Source organism: Alligator mississippiensis, chromosome 1 (assembly GCF_030867095.1).
Source record: "Alligator mississippiensis isolate rAllMis1 chromosome 1, rAllMis1, whole genome shotgun sequence".
NCBI classification, from domain to species: domain Eukaryota; kingdom Metazoa; phylum Chordata; order Crocodylia; family Alligatoridae; genus Alligator; species Alligator mississippiensis.
The window spans coordinates 278,498,383-278,525,003 of record NC_081824.1 but is presented as its reverse complement, the minus strand read 5'-3'; the positions used below and the strand labels follow the sequence as shown (position 1 = coordinate 278,525,003).

General features: G+C 46.7%; 1 protein-coding gene across 1 annotated transcript; it reads left to right on the top strand.

The window, feature by feature from the left end:
* Nucleotides 1-11,137: 11,137 nt before the first annotated feature.
* On the top strand, nucleotides 11,138-25,502 carry HSPA13 (heat shock protein family A (Hsp70) member 13). The gene is made up of 5 exons (XM_006277436.4): nucleotides 11,138-11,237; nucleotides 13,624-13,964; nucleotides 17,300-17,513; nucleotides 18,254-18,421; nucleotides 20,330-25,502. Exons 1-5 carry the CDS (start codon nucleotides 11,213-11,215, stop codon nucleotides 21,004-21,006), a joined length of 1,425 nt encoding a protein of 474 aa, XP_006277498.2. The 5' UTR covers nucleotides 11,138-11,212; the 3' UTR covers nucleotides 21,007-25,502.
* The last annotated feature ends 1,119 nt before the right edge of the window (nucleotides 25,503-26,621 follow it).

The window sequence follows — 26,621 nt, the reverse complement described above, 5'->3', positions numbered from 1 at the left end:
CCCCCCTAGTGAGTTTATAGACAGTCACCAGGTCCCCCCTCAGACTTCTCTTGTGAAGGCTGAACAGGTTCAGGTCCCGTAGCCTCTCATTGTAGGGTCTGCCCTGCTGTCCCCGGATCATGCGGGTGTCCCTCCTCTGGACCCTCTCAATGTTGTCCACATCCCTCTTGGAGTGGGGTGCCCAGAACTGGACACAGTACTCCAGCTGTGGCCTGACCAGTGTCACATAGAGGGGAAGGATCACCTCCTTGGCCCTACTTGAGATGCACCTGTGGATGCATGATAGGGTCCGGTTAGCCCTGCCGACCGTGACCTTGCATTGTTGGCCCATGTTCATCTTGGAGTCAGTAATGACTCCAAGATCCCTTTCTGCGTCCGTGCTCTCAAGAAGGGAGTTTCCCATCTTATAAGTGTGCTGCTGGCTACTACTGCCCACGTGCAGCACCCTGCACTTGTCAGTATTGAAACGCATCCTGTTTTTGTTAGCCCACCCCTGGAACCTATACAGGTCTTACTGCAGTCTTTCCCTCCCTGCTAGCATGCCCACCTCACCCCAAATTTTGGTATCATCAGCAAATTTAAACAGGTTGCTTTTCACCCCGTCATCCAAATCACTGATAAAGAAATTGAACAGTGCGGGCCCAAGGACCGAGCCCAGGGGGACTCCGCTGCCCACTTCCCCCCAGGTCGAATATGACCTGTCCACCACCACCCTCTGAGTACGACCCTTAAGCCAATTTGCAATCCATCTGACTGTGTAGGCATCAATGCCACAGTCACCTAGTTTTTTAATGGGGATGGGGTGGTCGACAGTGTCAAAGGCCTTGCTAAAGTCCAGAAAGACTACATCCATGGCGACACCTGCATCCAATGTTTTTGTGACCTGATCGTAAAAGGCAATCAGGTTGGTCTGACATGACCTGCCCCTAATGAAACCGTGCTGGTTGCCCTTGAGCATCATCCCCGATGCCGGCCCATCACAGATGTGCTCCTTGATGACCTTCTCAAAGAGTTTCCCCAGGATTGAGGTAAGACTGATGGGCCTATAGTTGCCCGGGTCCTCCCTCCTCCCTTTTTTAAAGATGGGGACCACATTGGATTGTTAGCTGGCAGGTGTGCTGTGAGGTGGTAACTGCAGATTGCTCAGTTTCTCTCCGTCCCTATAGAACCAGGCCAGGACAGTCAGGGGACTTAACTATATACACATTTATTTACATTGACTTATCACAAGGGAAAGGAACATGGATATAAATATATGTACAATGTAGATATATATTTATAAGATATCTAAATCAGTAACATAAACAATACCCTCTGGGTAAATGACATAAAACCTTATACCCATGCTCCATAGTTTCATAGTTTCATAGTAGCTAGAGTCAGGAGGGACCTGATCAGATCACCTAGCCTGACCCCCTGCCACAGGCAGGAATGAATGCTGGGTTTACAAGACCCCAGACAGGTGATCATCCAACCTCCTCTTGAATTTGCCCAAGGTAGGGACGAGGACCACTTCCCTGGGAAGTTGGTTCCAGATTTTGGCCACCCTAACTGTAAAATATTGCCTTCTGATCTCTAACCTAAACCTATTCTCCATCAGCTTACTAGCATTGTTCCTTGTCACCCCAGGTGGTGCTGGGGAGAAAAGGGCTTTGCCTATTTGCTGTTCTCCCCTGATGAGCTTGTAGGCAGCCACCAGGTCACCCTTCAGCCTCCTCTTGCTGAGGCTGAACAGGTTCAGGTCCCTCAGTCTCTCCTCGTAGGGCCTGTCCTGCAGCACTCTCACCAAGCAGGTGGCTCTCCTCTGAACCCTCTCCAGGCTGGCCACATCCCTTTTGAAGTGCGGCACCCAGTACTGGATGCAGTACTCCAACTGCGGCCTGACCAAAGTCGCATAGAGGGGGAGTATCGCCTCTCTGAACTGGCTTGAGATGCACCTTCGGATGCATGACAAGGTATGGCTGGCCTTGCTGGCTGTGGTCTGGCATTGACGGCTCATGTTCATCTTGGAATCAATAATGACTCCAAGATCCCTTTCCGCCTCTGTGCTTTCAAGAGGGGAACTCCCCAGCCTGTATGTATACTGTGGATTCCTTCTCCCAAGGTGCAGCACCCTGCATTTGTCTACGTTGAACCCCATCCTATTCTCATCTGCCCACTTTTGTAGTCTGTCTAAATCTATTTGCAGCTTCTCTCTCCCTTCAAGTGTGTTCACCTCGCCCCACATCTAAGTGTCATCAGCAAATTGGGACAGCGTGCTTTCCACCCCCTTGTCCAAGTCGCTGATGAGGAAGTTAAACAGTGTGGGCCCAAGGATCGAGCCCTGGGGTATCCCACTGCTCACATCTTGCCAGGTTGAGTACAACCCGTCCACCAATACTCTCTGGGTGCGCCCCATCAGCCAAATTTTTACCCATCCAACTGTGTAGGCATCAATGCCACAGTCGCTTAATTTATTGATGAGGATGGGGTGAGAGACAGTGTCAAAGGCCTTCTTAAAGTCTAGAAAGACTACATCCACAGCAACACCATCATCCAAGAATTTAGTTACTTGGTCATAAAAGGCAATCAGGTTGGTCAGGCAGGACCTGCCTTTGATGAACCCATACTGACTGCCCCTGAACATGATCTCCCCTGCAGGCTCCCCACAGATGTGCTCCTTGACGATTCTTTCCAAGATCTTCCCGAGCACTGAGGTGAGGCTTACAGGCCTATAGTTTTTTTCATAGATTTCATAGACATTAGGGCTGGAAGGGACCTCGGAAGATCATCGAGTCCAGCCCCCCGCTCAAAGGGCAGGAAGTCAGCTGGGGTCATAGGATCCCAGCAAGATAAGCATCCAGTTTCATCTTGAAGGTGTTCAATGAAGGTGCTTGAACGACCTCCGGTGGCAAGCTGTTCCAGACCTTGGGGGCTCGGACAGTAAAGAAATTCTTCCTTATGTCCAGCCTGAAACGGTCTTGTAGTAGTTTGTGACCATTCAACCTCGTCATCCCTTGGGGCGCTCTGGTGAACAAACGTTCCCCCAGATACTGGTGGTCACCCCTGATAAACTTGTAGGTGGCCATCAGATCACCCCTGAGCCTGCGCTTTTCCAGGCTAAAGAGCCCCAGGGCTCTCAGCCTGTCATCGTAGGGTCTGCTTCCCTGACCTCTGATCATGCGCGTGGCTCTTCTCTGGACTCTCTCAAGCTTCTCCACATCCTTTTTGAATTGTGGAGCCCAAAACTGGACGCAGTACTCCAGCTGCGGCCTCACTAAGGCCGAGTACAGGGGGAGAATGACGTCCCGGGATTTGCTTGAGAAGCATCTATGGATGCAAGCCAGCGTTTTGGTCGCTTTACTAGCCGCAGCATCGCACTGCAGGCTCATGTTCATCTTGTGGTCAATGATGACCCCCAAGTCTCTTTCTTCCATAGTGCTAGCCAAAATAGCACTGCCGAGCCTATAAGGATGCTGCAGGTTTTTCTTCCCAAGGTGGAGAACCTTGCATTTATCGGCATTGAACACCATCAGATTCTCGTCCGCCCACTTGCTGAGCCTGTCCAGGTCAGCCTGGATCATCCGCCTGTCTTCTGGTGTGGATGCTTTGCCCCAAAGTTTGGTGTCATCTGCGAACTTGGCCAGTCCGCTTCTGACTCTAGTGTCCACATCATTAATGAAGATGTTGAACAGTATGGGTCCAAGGACAGAGCCCTGGGGGACCCCACTGGTCACAGGACACCACGATGAGTGACTTCCATCAATTACTACCCTCTGGGTCCGACCCCGGAGCCAATTTTCCAGCCAGTGGATCGTGGAGGACCCAAGGCGACAATTGGCCAGTTTCTCCAAGAGACGATCATGGGACACCAGATTGAAGGCTTTTTTGAAGTCAAGATATATGACATCAATCTCATCTCCCTTGTCCAGGTGATAAGTCACCTGGTTGTAGAAGGAAATGAGATTGGTCAAGCAAGACCTACCCGCAACAAACCCGTGCTGGCTATCCCTTAAGATGTTGGCGTCGGCCAGTCCATTAAGGATGGCCTCCTTAATAAACTTTTCTAAGATCTTCCCTGGGATAGAAGTCAGGCTGATGGGCCTATAGTTAGCCGGATCCACTTTCCTCCCTTTCTTGAAGATAGGCACCACATTGGCCTTCTTCCAGTCTTTGGGCACTACACCAGAGCTCCAAGAGTTTTCAAAGATCCGCACTAGAGGCTGGGCTATGATGCTCGCCAGCTCCTTGAGTACCCTGGGGTGAAGATTGTCAGGGCCGGCTGACTTGAAGGTATCCAGCTTCTCAAGATGTTCCTTCACGAAGTCAGCATTAATGGAGGGCAGGGGATCACCCTCACCCAGACTTCCCAGCCCTGTAGCGGGCATGGGCGTCCCATGGGGCTGATGAAAGACTGACGCAAAATACCTATTTAATAGGTTGGCTTTTTCCTGGGTGTCAGTTGTCAGTTGCCCCATCTGGTTCAGCAGGGGTCCAACGTTGCCCCTGCTTTTCCTCCGGCTCCCCACATATCTGAAAAAGGACTTTTTATTGTCCTTGATGCTCAAAGCTAGCTGGAGTTCAGTTGCAGCCTTGGCTTTCCTGGCCAGCTCCCTACAGAACCGGACCAGTGCAGAATAATCCTCCTTGGAGGTGACTCCCATCCTCCATCCTTTGTAGGCCTTTCTTTTTAGCCTCAGGAGGTCTGCTAGGTCCCTGGAGAGCCAGGGGGGCTGCTGTGCCCTCTTTCTGCCTTTCCTCCGAGATGGAATAGACTTAGTTTGTGCATTGAGGATCGCTCCCTTGAGGAGCAACCACTCTTCTTGAACTCCCCTCTCCCTGTGGTCACAGTCCCTTAGGGCCTCACTGACAAGCCTCCTGAGCTTGTCAAAGTCGGCTTTCCTGAAGTCAAGGACTTGCGTGTTGCTGACTGACTTGCCAGCTTTTCGGCGGATGGTGAAGGTGATCAGCTCATGGTCGCTGTCACCCAGCTTCCCATCGATCACTAGGTCGCCGACTAGGTCATCCCCAGTAGCCAGTACCAGGTCGAGCAGCGCTTTGCCTCTCGTTGGCCCATAGACTTCTTGAGTCAGGTAGAGGTCATCCACGCATGAGAGGAAGCTCTGCGACCGCTCAGATTTTGCTGAGCAATTCTCCCACGAGATGTCTGGGTAAACTTGAGATGTCTAGTTACTTGGGTCCTCCTTCCTCCTCTTCTTGTAAGGTAAGTATCTGATTTGAAACAGATAAACCCCAAAGATAAACTCGATCCCAATGGTAAACCACAATGCCCTTGGGCTTTTCCCCAGCCCTACAAAGAAGCTGGTAATTTTAGGGGGGTCCTCCCAGTGAGACCTCCCCTTTCAGGAGCCCTTAACTAACCGGGGGGGGGGCCTCCACTCCCTTGTGGGAATCCTCTTTTCCCTGCAACTCACAGCTCCCAGGCCTGGAGGGTGGTCCTCGTCCCCTGCGCCAGGCTGCTCTCTTGCCTGCACAGGGGGTCAAGGGTGGGTCGCTGTCCCCTGGAACGGAGCTCTGCTATGCAGGGCTTCTGGGGCCTCTGGCTTGGCCCTATTGGCTGGCTCAGTAGCCCAATCACCATCTGGCTCTCTGGACTCAACCTTTTGCTATGGGTTGGAGGCCTGGGCTGCCTTGTGCAGCACAAGGCTCAGACTGCTCCCAGACCCTCCATGCAGTGCCTCCTGCACCAAGCTCGCAGCCTCATTCCAGGGGTTGAGGACCTGAGCCACCCAAGCACTCCAAAAGTCCTACTCCATGCACTGGCCTGTGCACTGTGTCTCTGGCCACACACCAGAGGTTGCAGACCTGAGCCACCTCACACAGCTCCCAGGGTCTGGACGCCGTGTGCCATGCTGCACACTGAGAGCCTAGCTGCTGGACCTGTCTGCTGTTCCCCACTGATGGAAGTCTTCAGGGGTGCTTCTGGGCTACTGCTTCGCCCTGCTGAGCTGCTCTCCTCAGCTCTTCTAAGCTCCGCTCTTCTCTCTTCTCGCTCCCAGATGTGTTCCCTCATGGACCGCACCGCAGCTCCTTTTATACGGTCCAGGGCTCCGCCCCTGAAGTCTTCCGGACCTGAGTGTTGCAGTCTTCAATCAGGTCCACGGGGGGGCGGGGGGTGTAACTCCTCTCCCCCTCCCCCTCCCCTCAGGAAAGGAGCATGACTGAACTCCTCTTGCTGCCTCCAGATTGGGGGATGAACTCCACCAATTAAAACAGCAAGATTTCAAGCTTGGGACTCAACCTAAGCTTCAAAAGGCAAGCCTGCTACACTTGCACTCTGGAAGGTGCAATATGTTTCAGGGTTACAGATGTGCAGGGGAGTGGCATAGTTTGTCTAACTGTTAATGTATATGTAATAATGCATGTGAGCATAGAGATGGATAATGCTTAATGATTATAAATATATTGTAAAGATATTGTACTTTACAAATATCCATACATCTGCATGTCAGAATAGCAGGTGGTTTTGAGCGGAGTCCTGTAGCAGTTTTTCCTGGGGCTAGTACTGAAATGGAGAGCTTCTTGAGCAAATTTGAAGATGACACAAAACTGGGAAAGCTTTTGAATGCACTGGAGAACTACAGCACAATTCCCAAGGATCCTGAAAGCTTGGGAAGCTGGACTAGAACCAACAGGATGAAGTTTAATAGTAACAAATGCAAGGTACTACATCTTGAGAAGAAGAATAAAAAACACAAATACCAAACAACTGAGTAAATGGTAGCACTACAGAGAAGATTTAGGAGTCTTAGTGGATCACAGACTCTGTATGAGTCTACAGTGTGACACAGCTGCATAAAGGGCAAATGTGATTTTGGGTTGCATCAGCAGGAGCATTAGGTGCAAGACATGGGAGGAAAAAATGCCTCTTTACTCAGCCAACCTAGAGCATTGTGTGCAGTTTTGAGCTCCATATTGTAAAAATGACATGGAGAAGTTAAAGCGTCTAGAGGCAGGTGACAAAAAATAGAAGGTAAGCCATATGAGGAGAGGTGGAAATAAATAGGAACAATTGACGGCTCTGCTTTTTTTCAGCTTGTGGAAAAAGCTATCAAGAGAGGATATGATAGCAGCTTTCAAATATCTGAAGGACTGCCATAAAGAGAAGGGAGAATACCTTTTTCCACTGTTGCAGAGAACAGGACTGTAACAGGGAGCCAGTGACTCCTGTTACATTAAGTGGGAAATGCAGCAGGCTAGCCTCACTGTATAGGTAGGTAGCTGAGCAAAAGCCCTGTAATAAGTTTATTGTATGGGGAGGATTCCCAGACAGCCTCAGAGAAAAGGGTGTAAGCTGCAGGGTCAAACTGCAACAAGGAGGAGCAGGAGGCTGACCATCAGGCACAAGGGGAAAACCTCTGTGTCTGATTAGGGAGTCGCCTCATGGGAAGAGTAGTGCTCCAGAGCATATAAGCTCAGCACCGGATTCAAGGTAGGCAGTCTGGTCTTGGGAGCAAGGGGCTATAGAAGGCAACCTGGGAAGCTCCCTAGCCAGCCATGAGTGTTGGAAGGTAAGATCTCAAAGGGAGGTAGGGCTTGCAGGGTGGCATAAACCTGGAGTGGGGGAATTTTTTTGTTGAAAGCATTTGCTTGTATTTGTGTTGTGTTTTAGTTGAAACTGGAGGACTGGCTTGTGGCTGTGGCATGAAGGCCACAAAATTCCTGAGGGACACCCTGCTTATTGCCCTGTAGAGGTCAGAGGCCAAAAGGAGCTGAGCAGCACAGGATCAGGGACCCAGGAGGCTGAAAAGTAGTATGCAAGAAGCCTTGCCTGAGCCAGGGGCTAGGAAGAAAAGAGTAGCTTTGCCTGGTCTGGGATCCCAGGGGGCTGAAGGGCCTGAGAAAGGTGAGATAGGGCAAGGGGCCTGGAGACCAACATACAGAGATGGCTGAGCAGTGCTGTAAGAAGGGGGAGAGGCAAATGTGGTGACTGCCCCAGGTGCTGAAGCAAAGGGGCACCAACAGGCTCTGCCCAGCTGGGGCAGGGTGCAGGACGGAGTTGCAAGTGGCTTGTTTGGGGAGGGGGGAGAGCACGGTGATGAGGAAAGGGCAACTCCTGCTGCTGCGTGCATTCCCAGGAAAGCATAGGGGTGGGGGTGCATGTGCCCCCTGAATCTCTGCATTGGGTGAGGGTGGACTGCTGCTGCAGGCTGTGCCCTGGGCATCAAACTTCGTTGCTACAGCGCTGAGGCTGAAAAAGCCAGGCCAGAACCAGTGAGTTCTGACTGGAGGCCTGCAGCCAAAATTACAGTGGGCTAAAGCCAAGAAGGCGAAGGCCCCTATTAGAAGGTTCAGAATGTTGTCATGATAATACTGGCAAGGCTTGGACATGGCTGCAGAGGAGGATGGAGACCATGATTATTGCCCCTAAGGCAGTTTGTGCCCTAAGGCACAGATGGGGCCAGAGGGCCATGATTCCACCAGAGGGTGCCAGCCAGGCACTTGAGACAATAGATAGCTGAGGAACTGAGGCTCACTCTGGGGCTCTAGGGCAGTTTCTGAACTTCTTGAAGTCTCCCTAAGTATTATTAGTTACTTAAAGGCATGACAGGCAAGGTAAAACAGGAGGGTACCCCAAAGAGCTGGAGTGAGGCAGGAAGTGCTTGGCCATCAGGGGGTGCCACCACCACCCCTTGAGCCTTGGTCCTGCTGCAAGGACACATACCAATAGCTTTACATTGCAGCAAAGTAGGTTTAGAGTGGATAATAGGAAAGCTTTTTCATTATTAGAACAGTGAGGCAGTAGAACAAACTACTTGGGGAAGTTGTGGCATCTCCATTACTGGACGTGTTGAATAAGTGGTTGGACAGGCACTAGTCAAGGATGACCTAGGAGTAGCAATGCCTGGAATTATTTGTAAAGAGCAACAGTTAGAAGCCCAGGAGCAACCCCCTCACAACAGACCACTGGGAAATGAGAAGAGCTTTGAAGCCTAGAGCAGGTGAATATTCGAGGGCTATACTTAGCAGGAGGAGAATAAAGCTGTGCTTCACAAGCAGCTTAATTAAGTTTATGGAGGGAATACAGAACAAGGAGTTTTAGCTGTCCAGTAAGAAGGTGTGATTCATGGAGTTTTTCTTGATGTTCCCCAGTGGCAGAGCAGAATGGAGGGTATTGCTGGTTGTCACACAGAGCTGGGAAGGAACTCTTTCCCTTCCTGTTGCTACAGGTGTTGTTGTTTTTTGCCTAAGCTTTGGGCATTAGCTGGGGTTTTGACTGGGGTGTGCCAATGCTCCTGCTGGGACTTAGACTCTGGAGGTTCTAAATTGAAGGATCTTGCCCCTTCACTCAGGGTCCATCACATTTGGGATCAGGAAAGAATTACCCCCTGGCCAGATTGGTATGGGCTGTTGGAGGGTTTGCCTTCCTCTGTAGGGAGGGGTGTGAATCTCTCAAGCACACATTAACAACCCTTACAACAGTGGAACCCTGAAAGCCCTCATCCCCCATCTTTATCTCTGTCAGATTAGGGTGCTTTTCGTGTCTTTGGACAATATGCCTTGTAGATGTGCAACAGGGTTGACTGTGTAGTTTTAGGAATACATTAGACAAGGATTTGTATGGGGTGTTGTATGGGTGGATAGGCATGTTCCTGCCTCATGCAGTGGAGGTCCTTTCCAGCCCTACTTTTCTATATATATTCAGATGGTGTTGTTAAGATTGGAAGGAGGGTCTCGGTCTTCAAAAAAAAAAATCACAAAATGTCTTGCGGTGGGAAGTTTAGCCACTAATGCTGCTGCTCCCCAACAAGGCACAAGGGGTTTTCACACCCTTTGAGTGGAAGATGCAATGTAAATGTAAGATTAGGAAACTGGCCCAAATGGATGCCCTGAATCTGCCAAGGGTACTTGGATCTCTATAATGTGCCAAACCTAAATAGCACAAATAAGCACTTTCCTTGTTAGAAATGGATGTAGTTTGTTGCTATGCCCATTTGGAGTTCTGGGACTTCATGGCAAATTTGTCAGTGCTGGGTGTTTTTTCTGAAGACTGGATGCTAATCATTCAAGTGAGTATGTGAAAATATGGGCCAATAAATTTCTATCCTTTGCGGCTAAGAAGGAAGTTTGCTCATGCAATCTTAATAAGCTCAAGAAGTTCAGAAACTGTCAGACAAATAATGCCTCCACCCCTGTATCATTTCAAATCAAAAGGGCTCATCATATCACTTTGGAGTTCCTAGCATTGGCATTTCAGCAGGGAAGAGTCGATTGATATATTTTTTTTTTTTTTCCCCAACCAGTGTCCAAAGCCTCAGCCTGCTCCCTCACCACTAGCAATCTGAATCGTAGACTTTGGGGCACATTTGGTCTTTTTTGCAAAGGTCCCTGCTCTTGGTGCCTGGGGATCGTGTAACAATCTCCTGTTTTATCAAATAAAACAAAACAAAATAAAGACAGATTGGCGGGAAAAGCTGGAAAATGGTGGCCTGAGAATGAGGTAGCAGGTACAATGAACCCAGCAGTCATAATAATTTACATTTCATCAGACAGACACACACTTCATATACACTTCTAAATTTTATACATATTTAAAATTGTTGTATGTTTCATATAATGCATCAACTTTATCATTATCATTACTACATTATTGTAAAATAATAAATATGATTACTGTAATATAGATTATAATTATTACAATAATATTACTGTGATAATGATTATTATTGTAATAATGATCATAAAGGTGATGTATAATACAGTAATGGTGGGGGTACTCTTAGGTAGCAGTATGGGGGGGGCGCTCTCTACTGATAGGAGATGATGGCGCAAGACAGATGTAGCCACGAAACCCTACCCCCTTGCGCGCCAAGGTCTGGCCTCGCCCCCCTATCAGTCTCAGCTTCCGGAGCCCCGGCCCCTCCCAGCAGGCATTGCGACTCCAGCCTCCTTCCTCCCACCGCCTCTCCTTTTCTTTTCGGGCATGCGCATTAGAAGCAAAAGACATCTTTCCTCCCCCCTACCGGAAGTCCCCGCTCCCTCTGAGCGGATCGGCAACGTGTCTTTGTAACGTCAGGACGTATCCTCTCCCGGTGGCTGCCGGGAGTCGTAGTTCCTATGGGGCCCGGAGCGCTCGGGCGGCTCAGGGGCGCGTGGGCGCGAGCGGACTACTCCTCCCAGCGTGCCGCGCGGCACGGGGGGAATTTCCGGGCTGCTCGGCCGGAAGGAACAGTCAGCGCGGGACCGGCGCCGGACGGGGAGTGCTACCACCATGGCCGGAGAGATGACGGTGCTGGGTGAGACTCGCGAGGGCCGTTGCGGGCGGGCGGGCGGGCGGGGTGGGTCAGCCGCCTGCGAGTGCGTGGCCCCCCGGCACACGCGTGTATATGTACGCACATACATATTTCACGGTGTCTAGATCGGCCCGATGTATATAAATCGACCCCGTTTTTCTGATCGAAAAGGTAGGATTTTCTTAGATTCAGTGTATAAATCGGCCTTTTTAGATCCGAAATATGAGGTCGACTTAGATTGGCCCCTGCCCACCCTTGCTGCGGGCCGGGCAACCGAGAGGCGCACACGTGCCGCAGCGCCATTTGTAAGGGATAGGTTCGGTGCTCTGGCCTCATCCCTTGTGAGCGGTGCTGCCTGGGCCGCACCAGCTGAGCACCAAGCCCAGCACTGCTGGCAGGGGATGGGACCGCACCAGCTAAGTGTCGAACTTGGTTGTGTGCGGTGTGAGTGGAGCTGCCGAGTGCCAAGCCTAGCCCCGTCTCCTGGGGGGAGCTGGGCTGCGCTGCTTGCGGTGAACAGCTGTTGGCTCAGCGCTCAGCTGGTATGGCTGGGTTTAGCACTCGGCAGCGCCACTGGCAGTGGATGGGACTGGGCTCAGTGCTCGGCTGGTGCAGCCCAGGCAGCACTGCTTGCAGGGGATGGGGCCGTGCCAGTCAAGCGCTGAGCCCAGCCTTGTCCCCGTAACCTGCAAACGGTGCCAGGCTCAGTGCTCAGCTGGTGCAGCCCCATCCTCTGTGAGTGGCACTATCTGGGCTGCACCAGCTGAGCACTGAGCCTGGCACCGCTAGCAGGGGACGGTGATACCATGTATAAGTTGAAGTTAATTTGTGTGGACGGGGGAGGAGGGTGCACCACCCACACTTTAAAATCACTGCTTGGCAATATCAGCAGCTTCTCTAGTCAAGCAGTACTGAAGGAGTCAGTTGAGTTCATGGCTGATTGTCATTTATCTGAATACATTGTGAGGGCAGGGGAAGGTGTGTGTAAAGTCTGCAGTGGACGAGCAATTCCACCCATCCAGTGCCGGTCCCAAACCCAGGTAAAGGAGGAAGTTAGTGTCAGGAAGGACATCTGAATGTAAAAGTCTCTGCCAAATCATGGTGCGGAACCAGGGAACAAATCTATCTGTTGACGGAGTGTTAGGATACGCAACGGTGACCCTATTTAGACAGGCCAGGTGAGGGAAGAAGTGTGTATGAGTGAGTGAGCAAGCCATGGTGCATACCCCCCACCCCCCCCCCCCAACTTCTTTCTCCTGTTTGACCGAGGAAAAAAATACACACACATGCATTCAAGCAGATTACAGTGATACATGAACTCAACTGACTCCCTCAGCATGTGTATATGTCTGTGTTTGTATACATATTTACTTTTCCGAGACAAATAGGAGGAGAGAGAAATGGGGAGCAGGTGTTTGCACCATGAATCAGAATGCATAAACTCTTGGGCTTCTCACTTTTTAGCCTTGTCATTGTTGCTGTTTGGTGTTGCACAGATTAACACATGTGCCATATAGAGACCAAATTTACCTCCCAGCATGGGTAGATCTAGAAATTTGAGAAGTGGGGTGCAGTTGGTGAGGTTCATCATTGCATAAAACAAAACACTTTTTTTTTTTTCTCCAGTGAAAAAGAAACTAGCATCTTTATTAACATGCCAAGGGCCTAGGGCTGGATTATGCAGTTTAAGATTGAAAATAGAACTTCATTAGAATGAGTTAAAAACAATCTGCAGAGTGGTGAAATAGGAGCTTCAGGAGCAGCCAACAGGTGGCAGAATGGCAGGATAAAGGCTGGTTTGACTGGTGAAACGTTAAGAATATTAAAGAGAAGAGAAGGTCCTTAGCATCTGTGCAGTGAAGAGTTTAGAAGGGATCAGGGAGACGATAACGAGCCATGAAGTCATTTGACCTCCTTAGCACTGTCTGACTAGAAATGCTGCTGCCACTGCCAGGCAGTTGGTTTTAAATTCTAGGGGGAACCGGCATTAAAGGGGAATGCAGTGTGCCCCCTTCACTGCCAGATCCATCTCTGCCTCCTGGGGAATTTGAAGATTACTTTTCTTTTTCAGTTGCTTTATGAATATTAGTTAATCTCAGCATTATCATTGTGTTGTGGTGATACTTGTTTGTTTGCTGTTTCTTTCTTGCAACTGAGAAGAGATGTTGTTACTGACACTAGTGACTCGCTAACTGAATTGTCAGACAGAATGAATCTTGTTGTTGACCTCCTGAGGAAATGAAACTAAGTGGGCAAATAGTTTTCCATGTGAAACCCACATTACATTTACACCAAACTAAATGTGTTGAGTACACTAGTGTTACAGCTGTGAGCTTCTACGTTTTCAGAGAGGTATGCTCTTTAACCGTGCTTTTTCTCCTTGTTTTAGGTTCGGCTGTATTGGCTCTCCTCTTGGCTGGCTATCTGGCACAGCAGTATTTACCTATGCCTACACCAAAAGTCATCGGGATTGACCTTGGTACCACTTATTGCTCTGTTGGTGTATTCCTGCCTGGCACAGGGGAGGTGAAGGTTATTCCAGATGAAAATGGGCACAATAGCATACCGAGCATGGTCTCCTTCACAGACCGGGATGTGTATGTAGGGTATGATGGCCTAGAACTGGCAGATTCTAATCCACAGAATACCATATATGATGCCAAAAGGTTCATTGGGAAAATCTTCACTCCAGAAGAGCTGAAAAGTGAAAGTAGCAGATACCCGTTTAAGGTAAACACAAAACAGCCTTTATGAATTCTTCCCACTGTAGCCTATAAGTCCTTTACACATTCTTTCAATTATGCCTTGAGCTGAACTCTGCCTGCTAGGCATGGGATGTGGTACTGGTCATTCAGTGAATGGCAGTACTGCAGGAAGTCAGATTAAAATTGATCTTATTCTTTTCCTTTTGGGACAGTGGGTTGAGAGGGGTAATTAGCCACGTTAGTCTGAATGGTGTTAGAGTGCTGTGAAGAAAATTAGGTCCTAGTATGAGAAAAGGAGTGCTATGTGTCACTGTGCATGAAGCTGTATGAGCAGTTCAGCAGTGCACTTGATGGTCTTTAGAGCAAACAAAGTCCAGTTTTCTTTGTCTGTCAGAATAATCACAAGAAGGAGCATGGTTATAGGTGTTTCAGGAACAAGTGGTGTATTTGGCACTGATGAGATCCAGAGATGAAAACTGCAAAAAAATTAAAATGTAGATGACCTTGCCATTTCTGGCACGATACATGATTCCCCCCACTTAGCCATCTTTGTTTTTCACATATCTGCATTACACCTTTGAGGATTAAAATTAAAATGTGGCACATTTTATCTTCAGTGTGTTGTCCTATAAAATTTGGAGTTTGAGCAAAGCACTTGACCTTACACTACAGTGAAAAAATTGAGATCTGTTTGGAAGCAAGGAAAACTCCTGCTGTAGTGTCTGAAGGGACTTGATTTTGATTTATTTAAGATGAGGTAAGATTTTTATATCCCGGTATCATCTAGGATGGTAGGTAGGATAGTTTGTGTTTTTTCAGGGTATAACTAGGGGTGCAATGATAGAGATTTTCTTGGCAGCTACCAAAGGCCAATTATTAACCAGCCGTGTTGGCCAATACTGATCTGAGAGCCTATTTACAGAGATGCGGCTCGGCAGTGTGGAGAGGAGTGCCTGAGCGGTAAGTCTGTGGGGGTGGGAAAGGGGCATGGGGGGCTAGATCAAAGACCCCCACAGTGAGGGAGGGAGTGGGGCAGTTGCAGGCACTGCCCAGCCAGGGCAGTGAATGCAGCCCCAGGAATGGGACAGACCTGTGGGTGGCTTGTCTGGGGGTGTGGGGCAGCTCCCTGCCGCTGTACTCCCCCAGTGAAGGCATGGGGGGCGTGTGCCTCCCCTAGGTTTGTGCGTGGGGTGAGGGCAGGCTGCCCACTGCAGGCTCAGGGCCAGGGGCTGTGCTGGCCTCTTTCTGGTGGGGGTGCTGAGCCAGGGCTGTGAGAAGTGGCAGTGACTTTGGGGGCAGGGGGTGTGGGGTAGAGCTGCAGGGAATTTTGGGGTGGCTATAGCCCACTCTGCAGCCCCCCTCCCAGCACAGCCCCTCCTGCCTTGTGCACACCTCTGGCTCAGCCCCCCCTGCTGGGGGGAGGCTTGCATAGCCCTTGGCCCCAAGCCTGCAGTGGGCAGCCTGCCCTCACCCTGAAGACAAATCTGGGGGCCCCTTGCCCCCCATGCCTCCTTTGGAGGTGCGTGCAGTGGCAGGGAGCTGCCCCACCACCACCACCTCCTCACCCCCTGGTCAAACTGTCCGTAGGCTGGTCCTGCTCCCAGGGTCGCGTTCGCCACCAAGACTGGGCATTGCCTGCCCCTGCCCCACTCTCTCCCTCTCTGTTTTGGGGCCACAATCAGCCCCTCCATGCCCCTATCCACTCCTGTGCCCTTACACCACCACAACACCACCCCCCCCCCCCCCCCGACATACCAGCCAGACTCTGCTCTCCAAGCTGCTGGGCTGCATTACTGGCTGCATGCATGCTGCGCCTGCATCCATGCATGCAACATTTTTTGGTGACATTGGCCAAAAAAAGTTGATGGCCAATAATACTAAGTTTCCTGTTATCGATGCCAGTCTGATATGCGACTGATCTATTGGTGCACCTCTAGATAAAATCACTAAACTCCTAAAATGAAAATATTATATAGTACTCAGTGTATTTAGTGTCCTTTGATTATGGAGTTAATCTTTAAGCCTTACAGTTTCCCATTTATGCATTTAAAGGTTGTTTACTAACAGCAGAAAAGGATTTGAACTCGTAGCAAATCCACAAGCTGCTTTTTTTTCCCTTGAAACTGCAAAACTCTTATAACATAGTACTTGTAAAGGATGCCATTTCAGGCATCAGAAACTATTTTCTTGAGACCCTGAAAACAATAAGAGCAGGCAACCTCTGTACAGTGTTTTTTACAGGCATATTAGTATTCAGCAGCTGGTGAGATGAGATGTATTTACAAATATGTAAATACAGAAGGATACAAAATGCTTTTATTGTTGTGGGTGAGGATGGTAGGGTCTGCTACCAAAAAATTACTTTCCTTCTTTGGATATGGCACTGTTTCTGATAGTGTGATATAACCGCTGATTTTTGACACATGGATGTCTTTGATTGGACTAGGGAACAGTACTCTGAGAATTTGTCAACATTGCAAACTTACTGCACAGACAGTGGTATGCTGCTCCATGTAGCTATTTCCTGAACCCCAGGTAGTTAGTCATATTAGCATCTGATGAAGTATGTTGCCTATGAAAGAAAGCTCATGCCTCTGAACCAGGGAGTCTGTACGGTTCCATCCTGTTCCTGAACCAGAAGTATGTTCATACAACATTGCAGGCAGCTTAACTAACATTGCTGAGAGTTGGTGCCTACTTGTGTGGCGCTGTGCAGGCAATGTGGCTAAACTTTGGGTTCCAGAAGGAGTGTGTGCAGAGCAGTATGGCATGTCCAGGTGTGCTGCTGCCCTGTGTGGTAAGTCTGTAGACATGCCTAATGGCTTAAGTTGGGGGGTGTCAAACTCATCTGTTCCTGTGGGCTGGATGGATGTTGTGGGGCTGGTGTGCAGGGTCAGATGAGCGGTGTGGGGCCACCCTCAACCACCACCCTTCTGCCCCATGCTGGTTCCAGTGTACACAGCTCCTGCGTGGTGCTGCATGCACTGCGAGTGGCACCTGCCCCAGAATGATGGGGGGGCGGGGATGTTGTTTGCGTGCAGTGCAATACTTGGACCGTTTGTGTGAGCATGTGGGGAAGTATCGGGGGGGGCTGGATGATGGGGCTCCATGGGTCAGATCTTCTACATCCCTGGGTTCAGCTTCACTTATCTCCAATGGCAGGTAAAGAAAACTGGTTCAGACCAAATGTTTTTGTCTAGCAATTTGAGTGTCATGTGACATCATGAATTGAGCTGGTGATCTCTGCATGAAAGAACAACTTCTGAGTATTGGTTTCTCTAATAAGAAAAGAACTATTTTTGGTGTTGTGTTTTTTCCACTTCTCACTTGTAGGTTGTGTGGCTTTTTTTCCTCTTCCAGATTTTCAGCAACAATGGGACAGCTGAATTTTTTATTACAACCAATGAAACCTTTAGTGTCACCCCGGAGCATATAGGGGCTCAATTGCTCCTGAAATTGAAGAAGATGGCAGAAGAGAATCTTGGCATGCCAGTTTCCAAGGCAGTTATCTCAGTGCCAGCAGAGTTTGATGAAAGGCAACGAAACTACACTATTAAAGCAGCTAACCTTGCAGGTGATGATGCCTCTTTCTGATATTTTCCTTAAATTCCAAAGATTATCTTGCTGTCTGTCCAAAAAAAGTAGAAAATATTAGAATCCATTTCACCAAGCAGTAGCAGGCATGAAAAATAGCAGAGTAGTCTCAGATGAAATGATGTGCAGCTAGTTATGCAAATACAGATAGCAGGAAGCTCTAAGCTTCATTAAAGGAAATAGCTGCTTTATTTATTTATTTATTTACCTTTTTTTTAAACTTGCAGGGAGAATTATGGGAATAATTTAAAACTTAAATAAACAATGTTTATATAGACTCCCCAGAAGCTCTCTTCGGCAAGAAACGCATCAAATTATTTGACAGAGTTAGGGTGGTGTTGTAGCCATAATTGTCTAGGAAGTATGGAAGAGGCAAGCATTTTTGTGGGTGATCTCTCTTATTGGACCAACTTCATGATTTGAGATACTTAAACAAGCTTTGAACGCAGTGCATTCTTCTTCAGGTCTATATCATTCAGGTCTTATTGCTGAGCATGAATTAATATGTTATTCTTACGTTATTGCTAAGCATAAACCGAGTAATGTTACAAAATAAAGAAGGTGAAAGTAAATAAAGGGAAAGCATAGGAAGGGATTTTTCTTCTTTGAACCAAACTTATTGATGTTACCTAATGGCATCTGTAAATCTGATCTAACAACTACAGTTTTGCCTATATGTTTGATTTTTAAAGACAATATTAATAACTCTTGTTTTTGTAGGGTTAGAGATCTTGAGGGTCATTAATGAACCCACTGCTGCAGCTATGGCATATGGTCTCCACAAAGCTGATGTATTTAATGTCTTGGTAGTTGATTTGGGTGGAGGAACTTTGGACGTCTCTTTGTTGAACAAACAAGGAGGGATGTTTCTGACGCGAGCCATGGCAGGTAAGGATAAGTGATCCTACGGCTAAACTGAATAAATTGCTTTTAAAGTAAAATAAAAAAATGTAACTTCCATGTAAATTTTGTGGTAACGGATGGAGACACACACACCCACCCACCCACCCACCTGACATCATGAATTTTTTGAGAATATCTTAAAATTTTTGAATGAGCTACTTGTCCCAAGGGATTTTTGCTCTTATCCTTGATGCCAGAAGGGGTTTGTAACTGATTTTATTTAAGAGAAATTCTTTCATGCATTGGCTGACTAAAGAAACAATCTGTAGTCTAGTTCTCTCTGACTTGCACGGGTAATATGAGCATTCATGCATGCCACAATTACTTTGCCTCAAGCTAGTGGTGTTTCAAAGCATTCAGCTGCCTCAATCGGTTCAATCTGAGGGGATTTGTCAAATCATTGAAGGGTACTTAAAACAGTCCCCTTTGTGCTTGGCTTCAGCTCAGATGCTCAGAGTTTGGAGAGCTCACACGCTGTTACCCCAGAAAGGTTTTGTAGCACAAATGTGCCAAATAGATTCATCACTTGGCAAAGACTTCTGGCAGAAACGCTTAGTAAAACTTTGTAGTAAACATATAACTGCTTTGCAGGTGACCTAGGTTCAGATCTGAGTTTGAATACTACTGCTGATGTTGCCTTGACTGAATGAGCTTTGATGTGACCTGCTGCCCTGGCCAGTGAAGGCAGAACAGTGAAAAATATAACCAGGCATTTCAGCATGATTCATTTAGACACATGTTGTCTAATATATTAACTCTTCTTTTTAGTTCAAACAAAAGATGGAAAACTGTAATGGCATTGTCCATTCTAGAGGAAATACTAAGACACTGTATAAACATATAGGAAGAGAACAGAGTACCCTTTGAAAACTGTTGAAACTATGGTTATGGTCAAGTTAGGGCCATAGAAAAGAATTGGGGATGAGTCTCCTACATAGCCTGTTACTATAGCCTATAGCAGGGAGTTGGTAATGCTTTTGCAATGGGGGTCTGCTTCAATGGAGTTTAGCTCTAAGCATAGGCTACTTTCAACATAGCCTGTGCTGCTACAGCTACAGTCATCACTCCCTCCTGTAGAGCTGCTGCTACCAAAACCTCCCATAGCTGAAATGCTCTAACATCTCCCATCTCTACAGACTGGATAATGTGGCTGTGCAGATCAGATCTGGCCTGCACAGCCATAGATTAATAATAGGGGTGTAAATACTGGTTGATTATCCCTTTAACCTTCCCTAATTTTATTGGGTAAATGGTTAACCAGTAACATGCCTCTACAGGAAATCTGCCCCTGCTTGTACTTGCTTGTTCTCCACATGGCATCAGTGGGATGCAAAAGCCCCCTGCCTGCTGTTGCCACTGGCACACTGCTGCCCAGGAGCTAGAGCTCCAAGTGGCTATACCAGGGCCTGCGGAGGTCTGGCCAGCTAATTGCCAGCATATTTGCATGCTTTGAGGCAGACAGTGGGAAAGGGCCAGGGCTGCACTGTTACAAGAAGGATCAGGCCCCTCATGTGTCCCATTCTGCTTCCCCACTACATCAGGTACTAGTCCACTCCTTCCCTCCTGCCACAGCCTTCAGGGGCATTGCATTCCTTCTCTCCCCCTGCCTTCCCCCACGGACTGCTCCCCACCCTGTGCTAAACAAAAACCAGTAAGGCATTATTGGTTATTAGTTATATGAAAATGTTTGACCAGTCATATCCCTAGTTCCTGACTATAGCATTTACTATTGGTAGAGCATACAATGAATCGGTCTAATGTAGTGGGGTTTTTTTCCTTTTTCCATGAGTTCTCTTGTTAAATACTAATTGTCCCATGTTGCACCCCTCCTCCCCCTCCCCTAATTCTTTGTTTTGACTTTTCTAATAGATATACTGTTTTTTCATAACATAGGGAACAACAAGCTTGGAGGTCAAGATTTTAATCACCGGATACTTCAGTATTTATATGAACAGATATACGGAATGTATGGTTCTCTGCCTTCCAAGAAGGAAGAAATACATAGACTCAGACAAGCTGTGGAAGCAGTTAAGTTAAATTTGACTCTTCACAATTCTGCCTTACTTAGTGTGCATCTTTCCATGCCAAAAAGAAAGGACCTAGAAGAACTTGTAGAGAGAGAGCGAGAAATGAACAATGTATTTGAAAACAAGCCTTCAAAAGAGGAAGACGGTATGAAAAAATCTTTAAACAATGACTCTTCACAAACACACAGCAACGCTGTCAAAGTTTTCTTTGAAACAGAAATATCAAGGAAGCTCTTTGAGACACTGAATGAGGACCTTTTTGGGAAGATTCTTCTGCCTATCGAGCAGGTGTTGAAGGAAGGACATCTTCACAAAACAGAAGTGGATGAAATTGTATTAGTAGGGGGCTCCACTAGAATTCCCCGGATACGCAAAGTTATTCAAGACTTTTTTGGAAAGGAGCCCAACACTTCTGTGGACCCTGACTTGGCAGTTGTAATAGGTGTAGCTATCCAAGCAGGAATTGTTGGAGGGTCCTGGCCTCTCCAAGTCAGTGCTATAGAAATTCCTAATAAGCATTTACAAAAAACTAACTTCAACTGAACTTCATTGCTATCATCACATTCCATCCTTCACTCCTCCACAACACTTCATTCATAAGTGCATGCTTACCCAACAAACAACGAAGTCCAGTCTTAGCCATGTTAGATCCATCTTGATTTTTTTTTTTTTTCCCCAGTTAAAAGCATTAATGGACTGTTTTGAATGTTCTGGCTATATCTCTCTTTTTGAAGGTATTAGCAACTTTAAATTACTGAACATGAAGTCATCCTCTGATTGGCTTGTAGACTGGAGATTGGATGTAGACATACCACCACCACCACCGGAGATGCACTTTTTTTTTTTTCTCTTTTGCTAAATTTTATTAGCAGAGCCTGAATACTTGATTACTTAAAAATGGAATTCAGCTATTAGAACCCAGGCTAGAGATGATGTTGACATCATGCTCTGGACATTCCCAGGTGTTTGTATTTACTGTGAAATGAAGTTGTAACAGTGTTAATGCAGATAGCTTTGGTAATGTTCAGCTTTTAAATTTATTTATTACTTAGTTAACTGAGCACTTTAAGCACCTTCCTATGTGTCATTCTGCAGCTTGAATACTGTCAAGTAAGTCTTCTGCTATTATTTATAACAGAGCAGTGGCACTGTGGAGACTGAGGATTTGTTCCCTCTTAGACAGTTTGTTTGCAACCCAGACTAATTTTGGGCCTTGTCATATATGTCATTGCTCATGTAATGGGCATTTTCTAAATTTAAGCAATTGCCACAATCTAGCTTTGTAACTTAAAGGGACTTTTTCCAAAAGACAGATGCATTAGGGGCAATACAAAAGTAATAATAGTATCCATTTTCATACTTTCCATTCCTCCTAGAACTAAGGAATTGCTCACCAGACAAAAACCTTTAACTGTTTTACATAAAAAGACAGCAAAATAAGTCCCACACAACTTCCCTTATTTTCAAATCGCATACACTTACATGCATTGTACGATCAAGCAGGTGTTTGGCTAGGATGAATAAAGCCTTTTGGTTTTTTCCTTAACATTCTAACAGTAGGAATGGAGGACTGTCAGAAACCTTCTGGCTTGAGTTCAGTCCCCATAGATTTAGTAAATAAAGTTAATTCAACTCAGCTTGTACATGCCAGTTAGCATACTGGTGCCTTCCTTTGTAGGTTCTTGAATGTTGAGCCTTACTGTGACTTGCATGTGGAGCGGTAGCTCTGATCTGTAAAGAGAAGCCAAAACATGTAACTCAGAATTTGGGGTGTGCATGCATCTGCCCTGTGGGATTCATTTCTGCTGACCGAGTGTGGATGCAAAGTGTAGTTGGTTGTAACGGTTTGTCTAAGGACATAGGCAGACAGGGTTCTTTGGGTAGATGTGATGTCTATTTTTTGGACCAACTCAGTAGTTGGAAAAATGTTATTTGCAAGCTTTTGGGCACAAACACCCTTCTTTAGGCATCGGGAGACTCTGCTGCTGTTATGTATTTTCCAAGAAATCTTGTTATACTTTAGCTTCTTTTCTACCTTGGAGAACACACAACGGCAGCAGTCTCCCAGTGCAAAGAGTAGAAATGTATTTACAGTTAACTTGATTCTTGAGATCTCTGCTTTTAGAAGAGACTTATCTTCCCGTATTTGCTTTAGAGAGGTAAATTGTAATGTTGAAAAGCCAAGTGAATTTTCTTTTTATACATATAAAATTTTTTTTTATAGTCAAAAAACAACACGGTATCACTGCTTCATCTGAATCATAAATAGCTAAGGAAGCTCTAGTTAAATCTGAAACTGTTCTTTTTCAGAGTGAGCCTGTAATGTTGAATGTTTTGCTGTCCTGTTTTCCATCCTAGAGACTTATCTCTTCACTAAAAAGCTTGCACTTAACTTTAAAAAATACAGAGTTTTGTTGGAATAAGTGCAATTCTACCACGCTCCAGTCCCCTCAGTTTTTAAGTTCCAAAGGATTCCAAAGGCTAATGCTAGTAGTTTTCTGGTTTAAATTAAGAAAAAACAAAAAGCTTGCATACTCAGTTTTTTTTTTTGTTTGTTTTTTTTATAAACAAAGGTACAATTCCTCTACTTGACTGGGACCTCATAGCTTGTGTTAGTATGAGTCTCAAAGTAACAAGATGAGAGAATTTTATGAAACCTGGTTGTATAACTGCAGAGACTGTTGGGAGATTAAGTGAAGCATGCCTGAAACTTTCTAACTTTTAAGGTGGTGGCCTTTCTGTACAACAGTAGATAAATGCCAATATATAGTACAATTCTTTTGTGAGAGTAATAGGCTGCTATCTATTTTTAGGTCAAGTTTTACATATGTGAGTGTATTTGCAAGGTATGGAACCATGTACTAACTATAGCCTTTATAAGAAGTGGAGCCTTGGCATGTGGCCAGTTGATAGTATTCATAAAGTTCATTAGAACTGCAGTGGGTAAGAGACTTAGGTTTTGTTTTCCTTCAATGCACTTGTTGCATAAAATTAAAACCAAACCATAACTAATTAAACTTTTTTTCAAGTTTGGGAAGCAAGGAGAAGGCTTCATAGGAATAGCAACATATGAAACTCCTTGTGAATACACAAAGCACCAACTGTTAAAATATGTTTCCAAGTGATGGAACTTGTTTATATCCAGATTCACACAGAAAGGGAAGTCATTTCCTTTTTACAAGTCATCCTTGAATATACTTAGCCTGAGACTTGTACAGAGTGGTTTATATGCATTGGGCATATCTCATTGTGTGTGTGTGTCAGTCTATTTTTTTTTTTTTTTTAAATCTTGCCTGTTTCTCGTTAATTTACTAGAGTTATTTATTTTGCATCTTTAGTTAATTTTGGTACTGTGTGCTGGCACAAACCAGTGAATTTTTAAAGGGTAAGTGGAACACTGCATTCTGCATTTTTTTTTTTTTTTTTTTTAAATGCACATGCATGTACAGCCAGCCATGACTATATTCCAGTTAAATGACAAGGGTTATAATTTCTGTCTTTAAAAAGGTATCTGTAGCAGGACTGAGCACCAGGGGTGGCCATAACCCTTCCTTGTGGCCTTGCGACTCCTGCCCTGCACCAGCTCTCTGGGTGTCCTCCCTTCGTGCTCTCTCACTTGCCATGTCTTGCTGGTAGTGTTTTACTGGGAGAGGGGGAGGCTGCCCCCCAGGTTTCCAGAGCAAGCCTTTGTCTACCACCAGACTGGATTCCTTCCAAACCCTGTCAGCCCCCATCCTGCTCTGAGGCACTAGGTAGGGTCCACCTAGCCAGTCCATGCTCTAGCACACTGATTGCCGTAAGTGCTAATTTTGTGGCTTCTGACCTCTCCTACAGCCATGCCTATGCCTCTCAGATGTTACCAGTCATCACTTACTGAGGCACTTTGACCACAAGCCAGTGTCAGGCCACCTCAAGCCTCTACACCCTTATTGTAGCCCTGGCCTTCCTGGCTTCCATCCCACTTCCCTAGCTGGCCCCCTTATCTTAAGGCCACCTCACCAGACTTCAGTTTAAGGGTGTTAGCCCTAGTGTAATAGTTTTGGGCTCTGTTTCTTTCCCCTTGGGCTTCAGGCACCTGGCCCTAGTTTTCATCCTCTTGCTTTTTTGGGCCCCTGGCTCTGGTCCACCTTGGGCTATGGCCTGACCACCTGTCAACATCTTCTTCATCCCAGTTTCTGGCAGGGCTCCAAAGCACCCATATGCCCCATTGGGTACCACTGTGACCTCTTCTCTGTTAGTCCCACCAATCTAAATGAGCAACCACTTGACATACAACCTTCCCCCTCTGGGCAAATTAACTTAAGGAAAGAAAAGGGCACCTTTAAAGAGAACCTCTCCCCCTTGGGGGAAAGAAAGAAACATGCCTTCAGCCAGCCATCCTCCAGCAGGGGTCTCACCTCCCTGCTAGTGTTTCCCAAGCAGCTGTTCCCTGCTCAGAGCTCTTTCCTGTAGCATACCAGACTTCCTTCTGCTCTCCAGATCTGAGTTTTTAAGCTTCATGGAGGGTGGGGCCCCTTCAGTCATGTGAAGACTGGCACATCTGCTCTTACCTAAGTCTAATGAACTGCTTACTGCTGTTATACTAGTTTCTGTTGAAGGTCTCTTGCTGTTTAAGTGTGGCTCTGCCCTGTCAGCTGATTGCTGTGCAGATAGCTGTGATAAGCAATTGTAAGCTATGAGCCCCTGGCTACCTATGCCCTTGCAGCCAGCCTGTAATGGGCAGTGCTGCTTCTCCAATCTGGGGATTTCCCTACTGCTGTTTCTCCCTAGGAGTAATGGGAACCCTGGCTCCCTCTTACCGTATCCTACAATTTATCTCGATTTTTTTTATCTGACTTCAGCTGTGCCAAATACAAAGTATTGAGGTAGGTTTCATGGGTTGCAGTCCAAGAAGTGGATGTGTTTAGCACTACTTTCAGCAAGATCAGGTCCCTTGATGTGTACATCATCTGCATCTGGGAAAAATAAGATGTAATATTGAACAACTGCATTTATAAACAGACTTTTAGTATGTTTTTAAATAAAAGCAATTACATCTGGCTAGTCTCTTGCTATTTTTGTGGGGCTTCCACCTCTGTTTTAAAGCAGGTTTAAAAGAAGAGAAGCTAAGTTGAACCTAACACCACTGGCAAGCATTCAGTTAAGGGTGAGGTCAATCTGATCATCAGTCCCAACAATTGCATCTGCCACGCCACATGTATGTGGGAGGGGGTATGACGGTGGGATCAGGGATCAGATCCAAGTTGTTCCCTATATTGCCAGTGTAGGATGCGCCAAACTACCCCTGCACCACCAAGTAGCAAACCAGTTGTGTAGTGGACCCATGGGTTGGAGCGCTAGTCAGCTGACCAGTGTTCCCAGCCCTGGAGCACAGTGGAGACCAGCAAAACTCCAGTGCACTCCTGTGGCTGGGAGCATCAGTCACCGGACTTGTACTGTCTCCCTGTAGCAAAATGTGGGATGGTGATGGGGTGTGTTCTGCTTCCTATGGGGCTAGAGCAAGAGTCCAAGCCCAAGTGACACATTATCTCTTGGGGTGGAGAAGAGGGACCAGCATGAGAGCAAAGCAATCTTGGATGTTGGAGAATTGCTGTGGCTTATCTTAAAAGATAAGTGGTACAGACATTTGCTTGCCCAGGATAAATTCTCAGGACTGATATAATCCTGGTTGATCCCAAATAATTTTTTGCCCCAAGTAGCTATTTTTGCTCTGGAAAAGTCCTGAACATCTGTATGCTTGTGGCTGCTGGAAGAACAGCAACTCTCCTAGGAGAATGTCTGTACATGTGTTAAGGCTCTTACTGCGCTCTAATTAATCCATTTACTTGATGTCTCAAACAAGGAGAACCTGAGACATTTGGTAGAGATCTATAAAAACTTTGAAGCTTTACTGGCTTTTTCATTATGCCTTTTTCCATACAGGACTCTTTTGCAAATACATGAATACTATTGCTTATGCCTTTGAGGCAGAAGTGTAGTATTCCACAGGTGCATGAGCTAAAGCACAGGGATGAAATGACCTATTTCATCACCTACTGTGTTACCATATTCCTATAACATAAACACGTGTTTCTCATTGCTCTTCAGTACCATTTTTCTGCTTTAGGAAAACCTCTACATGTGGTTGGTAACAGCCAGGGAGTGGTCTGACCAAGCCC

What these genes read in the sequence shown, in the direction of transcription:
- HSPA13 (XM_006277436.4), top strand. Translation starts at nt 11,213, where the DNA reads ATGGCCGGAGAGATGACGGTGCTGG. An exon ending in TAAAGCAGCTAACCTTGCAG is followed by an intron (nt 17,514 to 18,253) that starts GTGATGATGCCT and finishes TTGTTTTTGTAG; the next exon opens with GGTTAGAGATCTTGAGGGTC. An exon ending in TCTGACGCGAGCCATGGCAG is followed by an intron (nt 18,422 to 20,329) that starts GTAAGGATAAGT and finishes TTCATAACATAG; the next exon opens with GGAACAACAAGCTTGGAGGT.